Raw genomic sequence first — 13,752 nt, forward strand, 5'->3', positions numbered from 1 at the left:
GCCAGAAATATTCGGCACATAATTTCCTGTGTGACAGTGAATGTTTCCCCATGCAGAAAGGCGTCAGGGGCTTTGTTGAAGCCTTCATGAGCAGGGTGACGGTTGAATCCTATCGGCGTAAATCTTTTCAGTTTTGACACACGTGGGTTAGGGGTAGCCCTTCCTCAAGCTGATGTTGCTGTGATCAACATGACATCAGCTTTCAGCACTTTTCGTAGAAAAGCAACCAATCAGAAGGTGGTGGAGGAGAGGTGAGTAGATAGAAGACACTTCTTCATGGTCAATTATTGTGTGAGCTGACCTTTGCTTGACCACACGGAGGCTGTTGTTTGTTATGAGGCTCTGCCAGCAGACAGTATTGAACGAGGTTGTCAGGTGGACGGCCGACTGAGCTTTATGAGCTAATATCATCGCTTCATAACATCGCTTTTGACAATTATGAAATGTTCTCTTCTTCAAAAGGTACACTTTGGTCCGATCCTGCAGATCGTTACCTTTCCCTCTAATCTCTTTTCAATCCTCGCTCAAACCAGTCAAAGACAGCATTCTGTCAAAGATGCACGCACACGTACACACACTTGCATTTATCCACATTTTATCATACTCTTTATGTGCCATCTGCTTGTGCTCGTGTGTGTGAGAGAGAGAGCAAACGTGAAGATCAATTAAATCCACAAAAGAGAGGCATTATGCACATTCACACACACCGAGCATATGGTGTCATAATCACTGCAGTGATGTGAATTTGAATCCAATCCCAAAATCTGTCTTTGTGTTACTTCCGCTCCTTGCAACATCTGTTTGTCTCAGCAACCATCAAAATTTAACCCAACTGGCAGAATAAATGTTGGCATTGTACGTTTCTGATGAACGTTGAAACTTTACATTTCTTTATGTTGAAACAATAGGTTTATTCAGGTTACATTTTAACTGTTTAGGGTTAGGAAACAAATGCTAAAAGGAGTAAGGCACCCGACATAGTTAGAAATATTTGGAGGTGTGTTCTTTTTTTTAGTCTTTCCAATACCAAAAACACAGGAGCACAAATTTTAGGAATAGAAATGAATTGATTAGGCTTAGATTGATTGTTTTAGTGTAAGCTGCAAATGCTAGCATGTTGTTTCTGTGTCCTCTACATGGATCATCAAGTGTTAAGAATGTTCACTTTTTGCTCTAGGACCCCTGTCTTTTAGCACAATATCAGCAACATCATCGTTAAACAAAAAGTATATTGAAGAGCAGCTTTACAAGACTGTCTGTTTAAAACGTGTCACCTGGAAACATGAAAACGACGGCCAGGGACAGAGTTTTCAACCCACTCATGAAGCTAACATCGGCTTTATCAGCCAGCTGGCTACAGCTAGACATAAAGACTATCCAGCCAAAAGATTGTTGAACTTGCAGAACTTGTTTTCTGAAGCATGTCTGAGATGAAGTTGGACGGCGTTTCTAAATATAAATATAAATATATTCTAAATATTCTAATTTCTTAACATTGTCTAAATTGTGAAAGTGCTAATTGGCAATGACTTCCATGCCTGCCGGAGCGTAAACAGCGAGTGTGATGCTTGTTCTCTAGTGTTTGTATAACTTTCTCTGTAGAGCTTATTGTTAGTCTAAGCCGGTCTGCAATCAGCAGAGCCAGGAGAGTGATGGCGGGGACGAAAGTGGAGATAGGAGAGTTGATTAACAGGCAGGAGAGGACAATTGGGCAAAAGACTGAAAGAACAGTGAGAAGAAGAAGAAGAGGAGGATGAGGGAACAGGAGCGGGAGGAGAGGAGAGTAAATTGGATTCATCCTGCAACTAATCAACCTTGACAACAGAGAACACCATGTCTCCAGAAGGAGTGGCATCATAGATCCCCCGGGTCCAAGTGGCCTGCAGTGAAGAGTAGCACTTACACACATATAAGAACACACACGACATAAAAACACAAGAACAAAACAGCGGAGTGTCCCTTTTGTTGGACTCAGTGTGTGTCCAACACTTTCCCTTTCATTTGACTGTTACTTGTCCCTGCAGTCATCATCAGTTACTGTGTGAGAGCAGAAGCACAGCAGGAAGGTTCCTCACACTGCCTGCTTGTTATCTTGTGGCCAGTGGTTAACGCTTTGATACAATGTGAAATTTGAGGACTGGACTCCATATACAGACTTCTAGGAATGTTGTTTATTGCTTGAGTTTGTTGTAGAGTTTGTCTTCTCTGTAAAAATTTTTAAAATTGTTGCCATTATGCTGCATACAGTATATCTGTCTTATAGTTTTGGTTGGGATGTTGATGGAAGATTGAATTGGCAGCATGCCCATGGCACTATAATTGAAAACTTACCAAATGAGTTCCACAATGACTGCCGCTTTCTACTGAACTGACTAACAAGCCACTCTACACTAAAACCTCACACTGGAATATCTTGCGCAGCCTGCAGCCATGTTGCCACACGTTAATGCTGCTTGATCTTCAAGTGTTAGATGATGAAAAATTAAGGACTCACTGCTCGATCAGCAGGGCAAGATTCATGAGACATGTCCCCACCTCTTTTTTAAATGGCTGATTTTGTCCCCGACACATTTTGGAAGCATAATTTATTAAAAATGTGCTAAAAAAAAAAAAAAGGCATCTGCAGCTGAAACTGTTGAAGCTTCTGGTTCTGGTGGGAAACTATGTCCACCAAAATTACCACACAGGTATTTTTAAACACGGGTCAACCTGCTAGAAATCGCCTATTGACCCCATCCCCACTCCCCACAGGAAAGGCAGCCCGTCTGTGAAGCGCTACGTTGTATGTCACTGACGTCACGTCACGTGCTGGAAACAGTTATAACAGAAGAGCAACCAACAACAGACCCATCGTGAAAGAAGCATCTGATTGGTGTAAAAAGTTGTATTACGAGACAGGACATGCCGGGGCTAGCTGGTTCTGCTTCAGAAGACTTCTCTGCGACACTAGACAATGTCTCGTGTCTACAAGGTCAATACTGTTGTTTCTTCACATTCTGTCGATTATTTTAGTTCATTTTTTAATGTTTTAAACTGAAGTTCTTACATATTGCACCTTTAAAGACAGCAAAGTAAAACGCTCCTATTTCACATATCACAGTTATTTCCAAGCTATTGTAGATAACATTTAAAAGTATAATAATTGATTTGGTGTTTATGAGTACAGATATTGTATTATATCAGCACAATCCAGAATGGGTAGCAACAATTTGGTGGCAAATCTTTATCCATGACATTAAAAGAAAAATTGTGTTTGGACTGTTAAAGAATGCCCGGACCTGGATTTACTTTCAATAACTTCATATTGTCTGTTAAGGTCAGAAGAACGCTCAAATCAATAATAATACCAAGGTATTTTATTGAAACAAGTTGCGACATTAATGCATGTGACTGAAAAGATATTTGAGGATTTGCTTTCTGACAAAGATGATTTCTTCTGATTAAGAAGCAGCTTGTCGAGATGAAACCGGCTCTGTACAGAATAAAAAACACACTGAAGTGAATGCTGACCTTGATTTCACCTTCACAAAGAGAGCCAAAGAGTTTTATAATCTCTCTTCAACTTTTATTTTGAGTTAAACCCAACAGGAAATCTTCAACAAGCTCTTCCAACTACAAGGTTTTTGAAACTTTTAACAGATACAACTTTGTGAGAACTCAGGCAGAAAGGGCAGAAGCTACATGACACAACGTGATATGACCTTTAGATTTTACCTCCACTTTTCAGCAGAACAGAATTTGCTCATGTCTGCCCTCATCCTCTCTCCCAAATTCAGCGTAGTTCTCTTCTTGTTTTGTTCTTGCAGCGCACACGTGTTCGAGCGCTCCATCTCAAGACCCGTTGTGGCACTATTGGGTGAAAAACAGCTCAGTGTTTGGTGTTGAAGAATCTTTTAATGTGCGAGCACCATCTGTGCCACATCATTTCACGCCTGCACCGCTAGTACGTTTGCAATTTACATGCTCTTTTTATAACCTACGACCTAGAGACAAGCTGTCGCCTAGCAACCAGACAGACAGATAGACAGATGGAGAAAAAAAAAAAAAACCCACACGCTCACAGGTTCAAAACCATTTATTTTTTGGTTGCCGAGTCTCCTGATTAGCTCGGTCATGGTCAGGTGACATCAGCATACACTCGATTGAGCCAGGAGCAGATTGAGGTCAGAGCAGCAGAGGCTGGATGCTATAGCTGTGTCTGAGTAGTGGAAAAATGTTCTTTTACCTTTATTCCCGTGATGGAAAATGAGGTCAAGGAAAGATGTGGTAAAATACAGAGGTCAGAAGAAGTAAAGAAAAAACAGTCACTAAGCAGGGTAATGTTGTAAAGACTCAGATAGCAGTTAACTCAGTAATGTTAGCAAAAGGTACGCTCCCACAGCGTTAAGCCTTTTACATACGGTGAAGTTGGTTGTAACTGACACTCTAGATTTATTTAATACCTATATAAGGACGATCCTTGGCTCTTTATTTCCAGATAACTATCAATCTCAGAAGTCATATATATAAAAAGTCTGGCGTCTAATAAGCCCGGATGCAATTACAGACTGTCATTCAGCAGCTAACCTAGTAGCACAAAGCACACACCCACAGCAGTGAGCAGTAACTGCTGCACATGGTGGCCGTACATTCCTGACGGCTATTTTGCTTGTGTTTATATGATTGTGGCATTTAACAGAGGTGTTTATTAGACTCACAAAGCGAGTGCCTGCGGAACGAAGCAAACAAGCCGTTCAAACATATTTCCCAGTAGGCCAGCAAGAGCTACAGGGCAGGTCAGGTAGTGTGTCTTGTGTAGTGGCTTTGGAGGGGGCCTGAAGGGAGGGTGGGGGAATACCTATTCAGCTTAAGATGGTGTGTAAGATGGCTTTTACAGTCATTTGATCTTTAAGATTTTTTTGGGGAAACGGGGTTGTAAAGAAAGCTTAAGTGATTCTGTCTCCAACACAGTGAACAGTTAAACACAAAGAAAGTTGAATGTGAGTGATGGATCTCTGCTACATGTATTGCAAAGCAGTTTGTGTTCAACATTACTGTAATAAACATTAAAGGTTGTAAGGCAATGTGAAGGCCGGGATGTGAGTTTAAAGAGTACTCATTAGGTCTGATGTTCCACTGCAGCGGAGGAATATAATAGTAAAACATGGTTCAGTCCTCAAACCCCATAATTAACCTTTTTTCCCTGAAAGATCTGGTCCTTTGGTTTGAAATACTCCACGGTGATTGTCTCTTGGCCCTTCTAACTCGTGGTCAGTGACTCCTGCAAAGATATAGTTGTTTACCTCTATTGTAGTGTGTGCGTGTGTGTGTGCGCTTTCTCACCTGGAAAAACAAAGGCGTACCGTGCCCCTTCGCTGACATGTCGGTTACCATGGAAACAACACTTCTTACTTCCCTTTTCCTCTCACCTCGGATGTAACAGCGATTATAGTGTGTATCACCCTCCTATCCTCCCTCTTTGTTTCTTACACGCACACACAAACGCACACACACACACACACACACACACACACACACACACACACACGCACTTGTGTCAAACCTCATCACAAATCTCCAAAGGTGTAAAAGGCTCAGTGGTCAAAAAGCTGATAATGACTGAAGGATTATTATAGAAGGAACAGCAGTACACACGGCGATCACCATGGAGCTATCATCACCTCCTGTCAAAGTCTAGTCAGCTTCCTATTTAAAGGAGCACTTGAGACACCAATCCACTTAACAGGAGTTTAATCTGTAAATACAATACAATACAGTCAAAAGGTCTGCTAATGTTGCTTCCCTTTCTTCTTGAAATTGATTAACAATACCAATCATTCAGCCCAACCAACTGATTCATAGTGTGATGTGGAAAGTCTCTAAAATCAAGCTAATCCTCGATGTTGTTGCTGATTTAAATATGTGGGTTTCATTCATTTGTTGAACCTTGGATTTAGAAGGAACAATGCAAAATTCCTTCCTGGTCCTGGAACAGTGGACCAGTTCTTCAGCCTTGCAGACTTTTTGGTGAGATCATTGGAGTTTGTTCATCTACTCTACCTGTGTTGTGTGGGGCGTTCTGCCAGTGGTGTGGAGAGTTTCCAGTTTGGGAACCTCAGAATTGCATCTCTGATTTTTGCAGATGATGTGGTTCTGTTGGCTTCATTGGTCTGTGACCTCCCAAAATGCACTGGGGCGGTTTAGAGCTGAGTAAGCAGTTGGTAAGACAGTCAGCACCCCCAAGTCTGAGGCCATGGTTCTCTGCTTGAAAACAGTGAATTGCCCCCTTCGATTTGGGGGGTGAGGGGCCTGCTGCCACCACGACCCGACCCCAGATAAACGAAAGATAATGGATGGCTGGATGGACGGATCACTTGAGTTCCTTGCCAAAGTAGTTTTTTTTTTCAATAGGAGACACTGTATTTGTGATTGGCTTGTTGTATTTCTGGTACCTAAACATCAGGCTAATATGGAAGGAAGGATATAGAAACTCTTCATCTTTTGAACAGTCCTCAGAGATGTGATGATGGTGTGTTGTCAGCCCCAAGTCAGTGAACTCTGATTAATAGGAAGAGAGGTGAAGAGATTGAGCCATTGACAAAGAGAGAGTGAAGTGGAAAGTGGAGGTGTTGGGGCAGCAATTATGATGGAGAAAGCAATACTGTGGCAATATTGCAGGCCAGTTCTGTCAGCCTTTATATTGTCTCTCCTCATGAAAAACTTCATCGTGAACTGTATTGAGCACATTGATTTCTTTAGAAGGCTTGTTCATAACAATTCTTGTTCCAAGCAGCACTGAGCAGTCTCAGATGTTACCTTACAAAAACAAAGGTCATGAACGGACACTGAGGAATGGAGGCAGTATCAAGCAATAGATCACTTTTTCTATGGCTACATGACATTTCTATAATACAGAGACGTGGGAAAGGTTTTTTTTTATTCTATAGCAATCAAGGTTAAAGCAAACGCCAATAAAAGTCCAAATAAACCTACATTTTGTTTCACTTTGGTGAGAAAACTATTGGTGGCTACAATCTGGTTTCTATGTCAAACAAATTGCTCCTTTCAAAGTGACAGACCACCTTTTTCTGAGTGTAAAACACCCTCTTTGGACTCCAAAAGTCGCTGTGAAAATTGAGTTTCTAGCTTCCTCATGGCTGAGGTCAGCTGGCAGTAATAGTGGCAACCAGTTCTGTGAGGCAAAATATACTAAATCCACTCCAAGGCTTTATTCAGGTGTTGCGTCGTTTAGCGCAGGGTTGTGCAGCACTCCCCTGCTGGTACAATCCCCTGGCAGCACGATGTTGCTGAGGCACCAAGCGACTTTATAGAAACTCTGAGCAATTTGGCAGACTTCTGAATGTTCATCCTCAAACATAGCTTCTTGGTGCTAAATGCCTCTTGAAAAAGGTTGCCTCTTGTCTGCTCATCCGGTCTGAACGAAGCAGTTTTGATTTAAAAAGAAGAGTTGAAAGAAATTGCTCATTGTCAAGTGCTTTTGACATCAGTTTAGCACATTGCAATCACTGCATTACATAACACATTTTGGTAGGCAAACAGGCACAGCCAGTTATCAGGATGAATTGGTTTATTGTTTTGAAAGTAAATACGGCTTTATTTGATAGCTTTAAAAGCAGATAATGTTCAGGCTGATTTAAAATAGAAACCCTGTAACATTACATGCCCAATCACAACATCAGTCGTGTAGGGAAATAAATAAGTCTTATATAGAGCCTGTTTTTTTTTTATTTGTTCATATCGGTTTGAAGACAATTGTTTTTCTCTGTATTTATTCGTGGTACAAAGCAATCTCTTTAACCTGCTGTTCTGTTTTGCTCATGCCTATTTTCAACCATCTGTTTCCAGGTAATTGAATGGTACACTGTGTGAGCGATCAACAAAAGCGTGCTGCATTTATGTTCCTGTGGCGCATCTCTAAATTATTAATTTTATGCCATTATAATCGCCACTTATTCATATGAACACACAGGCACAAACAGGCTACATACACACCTGATAGATGTCTGAGGGAGTTTTCAGTCTCCAATGGCAGTGCTCCCGCTGGTGATTAATAATTCAGGATATTTGAAGATTTCATGAAACGCTGCTGTTGCTTTGGGTCTGTTTTAAATCCACAAGGAATTCATTATGTAACCAGGGCTTCATACTGAGGAAAAAGTGTTTGGAGTCACCAAGCAATAGCCTCTCCAGTGTCTCAAATTACAGCATTACCTGTGCGTGTAAAAATCAAGTTTATAGATTCACATTTTTGGTTAAAATGAATTACCATCACTGTCATTAAACCCTTGTGCAACAAAAGTCTTGAAACCCTTTATTTGCTTAATTCAAGTGGTGTCAAAGAAGCTCAGTCAAGCATCACTATGTGCTGACGTGATCTGGGTTCACTGCTCCGGTTGCAAATAAAACTTAATTGAATCTAAACATGCTAGAGGCAATGTCTTCTCTACTAATCTACTTTTCAATAAATATGCTTTCTGCTCTAGTGCTTTTCATTCCCACTTCTTCTTCCACCTCTTGTGCTTGTGCGTTAACAAACCCAAAATGGGCTGCCTGGCAAATATGTCCTCAAGGGTAATGTGAACAAATATTTGGATGTGAGACTATTGGAAATGACACACTTCTGCCCTTGTTGTCGTCCGTTTGAACAACACTGAGCTGATGGTGGGAGTTTCAGGGTGGAGGGCAGCAAGATAAAACCAAGGTCCCTGTTGGGGAAATTATTCTTGAGGCTGCATTAGCAGAGGATGCAAAGCAGGGCGAGCTGCGTCTGATGAAAGCAAACAGAGGAGATTAGGGAATTATCTTTGTCTTTACTTCAGTAATTGGCTTCTTTTGAGGCCTGCCGAAGTCCAAAAAACAAAAGTATGAATGTAACTCCCGCTTCATGCCGTCAGATATACATAAGTGACTTTTACTAATCAGCAGCTATTTGTAGGTGTTCACAGTGTTCATTACTTTGTGTTGAAAAATCAATACACTGGATACACACTGAGGACAGGGGGATTGCTTTTTTTTATTTCCTGCAGAAAAGGATAGATCGGAGTAAACACACAAATTTGAAAGTCAATAGTCTAAAATAAGTTGCTGATTATACATACAGAATGGATACCTCTGGTGCAATAAGTTTAATAAAAACAAAAACAAAGCCAGACGGAAAAAATGGTTTTAGCTCGAAGTCTTCAGTATTTTGGGAAATATGCTTCATAACTTTCTTGAAGAGAGTTTGATGATATGATCAATACAGTACCACTCTTATATTTTCCTATTAAATACAAAGCTGGAGCCAGGTGAGGGTTATCTTAGCTTAGCATAAATGCAAGTTGTAGTCCCTTTACGCTACACAAGAAAAACAAAATATTTTTTATATTGGAGTGTTGAGGATGAGTTCAGGAGCCTCACAGCCTGAGGAAAGAAGCTGCTCTGTAGTCTGGTGGTATTGCAGTGGATACTTCTGTATCTGTTGCCAGATGGCAGCAGTGTGAACAGACTGTGGCTGGGGCACATGTTGTCTTTAAGTATCCTTTGGGCTCTGTGCAGACATCTCACTTCACTGATGTCGCTGAAGTGCGGTAAATGGGTAACAATGATGTTCTGGGCAGTTTTAATCATCGCTGCTGAGCCTTCCTGTCCTGGGCTGTGCACGAACAATTGACAAGAGCTTGGCACCTGAATTTAACCTTCTAAGTTCCTTAAGAAGTAGAGGCTTTTCTGGAAATTTGGGTAAATAGCTAGCCTTTCTCTATCCTGTCCACCCATACCAGCACCTGTAAAAGTGTGATCAGACAGAAAGCAAAGCAATGATTAAATCTCGCATCATTCATGCGAAAAGCCATTATACTGTCTGCAAAAATCATTTGTAAGCAAGCTATCAAGCCCGCTATGCACCAACTACATCTGTGAAAATGTCCCTGTGTGTGTGTTTGTGTTCAGTTCAGCCTCTGACTCATGAAAAACTCCGGTTCTTCTGTTATTTTCTGACAGTCTGTCTCCCTTTTCTTCACTTATGAAGTAGATTCATAAAGTCATGCACATATGAGAGTGGTATCAATCACCTTATCTAACTCTATGCAAATTAGCATATTTCTCGAAAAGTCAAAACTATTCTTTCAATAGTAAGAATTTAAAGTTAAACAACATAGACCAGAATGATCAGTGGAACCAAAACAAGGGTAAACTCACAGAAATAAAAATATTGGTATTGACCAAAGGTTAAGCCATATTTTAAAACATTGCACAGTGAATTTGCAAATCACCAGCAGTATTTGTGTCAGCATAATCCTAAAAATAATCAATAACCTACATCAAAACAATTGATCTGGGTCGGCTTCAGGCAACCAGCATAAAGGCTTCATAATGGTTCTCATGAAGTGCTCATTAGAATGGCAAGCAGTGTTCAAAAGCCTCTCCCCCCACACACACACACTCACACCTTTCAGATGTCAAAGGGTCTAAATCTGACATCTTCACTGCTCGTATAGCAGAATAAGTTAAGGAGTTTGAGTCGTCTGCATCTGAAATGTTGTGTGTGTTTGCAGTGTACTGCAATTTTTTTCGGCCTTCAGTAATCATTACTTTTGTCAGCTCACAAATGAGGAACAACAAAAGGAGATTTTTATGGCACCACTGGAGCTGTTCACTTATTCGAATTGCGGCGAACAATGTGATTGAATTGAAGGATACTCTAACATGCAGCAGTGTTCCTCCAAGGATGCTCCACGGTCCCACTCTCCACATATAATGACGGCAGTAAACCTGTGACTCATCCAGAGATGCCTTATTCGATTAAAATACGCTTGTTGAATTGATATGTTTAGGGTACAGAGGAGCCAATGTGCCCTGAGTGAAATTAACAAGCACAATAATGGTTATGACTCAAATTTTCCATCAGATAATTGAGGGTTTATTAGGCCAGTAAATTATCTTTTGGAAAATTATTATCCAAATAGGCTTTTAACAGAGAAATGAGAGATTCTGGGGATATAGGTAATCGTGCTTATGGTTGCTGTTTGCCGCAAGCCTCTCTGACTCACTCTCTCTTACTTCTGTGTGTGTGTGTGTGTGTGTGTGTGTGTGTGTGCGCCCCTGAGGAGGACCCTTGTCATTTGCATTAGGGCAGGTGTGCAGCTGGGAAGTCATGAATCTCAATATGTCTGTAGATTGATTACTAGCTGACTTCAAAATGGCTCTAGAGATTTTATTACTGGCCAATGGGAAAGGATAGATGGACGAGGGTGTGTGCGTGTGTGTGCGTGTGCGTGTGTGTGTGTGTGTGTGTGTGTGTGTGTGTGTGTGTGTGTGTGTGTGTGTGTGTCCCACTGGTTTGTGAATGCAGCTGTGAAAGCTGGAGCCACCCATGAGGCCACATTTGCAGTATTCATTTCGACTGGTTCATTTCACCTGCTTAGAACAAACCTGATAAAACCAAGGCATCAGAAAAAAAAAGATTTCTTCAGTATTTTATGGAAGCTCAACGTTGTCGTTACCTAACAGCACGCATTCTCCTTTACTTGAAGCATAAACACACCATGGGGAAAACCAATTTCAATTCCGTTAACTGAAGCTTGATGTTCTTCTTCTTCCAGAGATGCCTATATGAGTACATTTACTGTATGTGAGTTATTAAGTTTTAACATTATCGATAGAGTCTGAAGATACACCAGTGTCGATGTTATGTCAAAGATGTTGATGTACTGTGTTGCAGAGATGTCTACTCAAGTTAGCATGCTAACCAGTTAGCCCTGCCCCATCCTGTCCTGTAATACCACTTTGTACCGCAGGAGGCAATAGTCTGATAGCCCTCACAGTTTCAGATTTTTCAGAGATTACTACTTAGTCTAATAAGTAAACAAAATAACCCACAAAATGTCAAGAAAGGAGATATTTATACACTTTTTTCTGACTAAACAGAAAAATGCAACTTTACACCTTCTGAATTCAAGTTTCTCTCTTTAGCTGAACTAAGACGAGCTTAATTGCCTCGTTAACTCATCGTAAAACACACTTCATTCAAACACGACATTAACCACTGTCACCTCTGGGCGAAATAAATCTTCAATTTACAGAGTAAGATGTGAAAATATTACAGCTCTACAGGTTGTTTTCATCTGCTACTGATGCCTGACTCTCTTGTTACTTTGCCACTTAGTCCTGGTCAGAGCCGCTGTAAATCACCTCCATACTTTATCCTCTGTCTTCAAACTGGCATCTGTCGGTTCTGGAGGCTGTGTCCTTTCCCAGACTGGTGTCCAGATGTGTTCACTGGAAGCAGTGAGACCGTAGGTACTCCCCCCTACATCTAAGGTTGTAGTGCAGGCAGACTCCCGTCATCAAATAGAGCCATTTAGCTCCATGGCAAACTGAGCTACTTGTGACAACAGCTAGTCACTACAGCCAAAGAAAGCTACAGCAAAAGGGATAGTGAGCAGCAGTAAGCTGTTATGCTGCCCCCTGGAGCTCTGGAGGTACCTTTGAACTCTGGCCATTTCTTACAAATTACACCTTTACCACTATATGTTACATTGTATTACTTGCCAAAATGCAGCTGCAAGGTGGCCACAAGCACTAACCGCTTGGTCCGTGGCAGGGTGGGACTTCCTTTCAGCTGAGAAACATAAGGATTCATAGAGAAAGACTATATCAGAGACTTCCCCAAGCCACACTGTGCTCCATAAAAAAAATCCAATACAAAAACTCTACAAAGGAACATTTTTCTCTCTGATTCACTGTCTGTCTTTGTATGTGTAATAGTTGTTCACCGTTTCCATCACAGCAGCGCAGTTTGCTGATCGCCTTCAGGAGACAAATCACTTTAAGATCTCTCTGTCTCTTCAGCACACATTTGTGTCCTACTTCCACGTTTTAAATGCATCGGGCCCTCGCAAATCACTGAGCCAGCACTTTACAGGTATGATAAGGAGTTTCAAAGGAGCTTTTTATTCAGCCTCTATCTCGCTGTTACTGGTTTGTATCTCTCCCCTGGAACTAACTTTTCTGGCGTTCCTCCTTGAATTTTTTTTTCTCCTCATCTGTTTCTGTTTGCGACTTTGTCTTTCACACAGATGATTGAATGGATCAATCAGACATCGATTTGTTTACCTAATCTTCTTTGAGAGCCTTTGTTTTGAGCAAATCTGTCTCGGCACATCGGGAACCGCTGCCTCTCTCCGCCGTGTAGTACAATTGTTCAGTAGACGAGTTACCTGAACCCACTCAGTTTGTCTCAAGGCTGCTGAGACTATAGGTGTGAGTGACTCATGCAGAGAGGAGACAGTGTTCAAAAGGATTTTGATAACAACAGATATGAGAAGTTCTGTGCCACTAAACTCTGACTGCCTCCCCGTGAACATTTTGAGATGCTGCTAAATCTGTAATAGCCTCAGAGTCGTTGAAGAGGATGTCTAGAACAGCCCTCGTATCAAAGTTTCTATCAGAGAACTTTTTTGAGAGTGACACTATTCTTCATTGCCTTTAGTTGGATGCTTGTTTAGAGGTTCCCTATTGCTGTGCTATTTACAGTATGCGTCAGTTGCAGTAACAGATGGAGTGACTCCATCTGTTGATGTGTTTGATGTTAAACAGCATATGAAGATGTTGTGGCAGTTAAAACACCAGCAGGTTAAATATGGATAAAAGCAGGCTGGCTGCTGTTTCCAATGACAACAGATCCCTTTTTCCCCCTCTGGGTGTCCACTCACCTCCTCTTAAGTTGCAGTTTCGTGACAGAAGCTAATTTCCTCTCCTTTCCTTTTTCTC

General features: G+C 41.3%; 1 protein-coding gene across 1 annotated transcript in view; it reads left to right on the plus strand.

The window, feature by feature from the left end:
* Nucleotides 1-13,752, plus strand: part of LOC141008551 (proton myo-inositol cotransporter-like) — a 66,254-nt gene that overhangs the window by 15,531 nt on the left and 36,971 nt on the right. The window contains exon 5 of the mRNA XM_073480974.1: nucleotides 1,431-1,445. Coding sequence (XP_073337075.1) covers nucleotides 1,431-1,445 — 15 coding nt within the window. The remainder of the gene's footprint in view (nucleotides 1-1,430; nucleotides 1,446-13,752) is intronic.

Source organism: Pagrus major, chromosome 14 (genome assembly GCF_040436345.1).
Source record: "Pagrus major chromosome 14, Pma_NU_1.0".
Classification (NCBI taxonomy): Eukaryota; Metazoa; Chordata; class Actinopteri; order Spariformes; family Sparidae; genus Pagrus; species Pagrus major.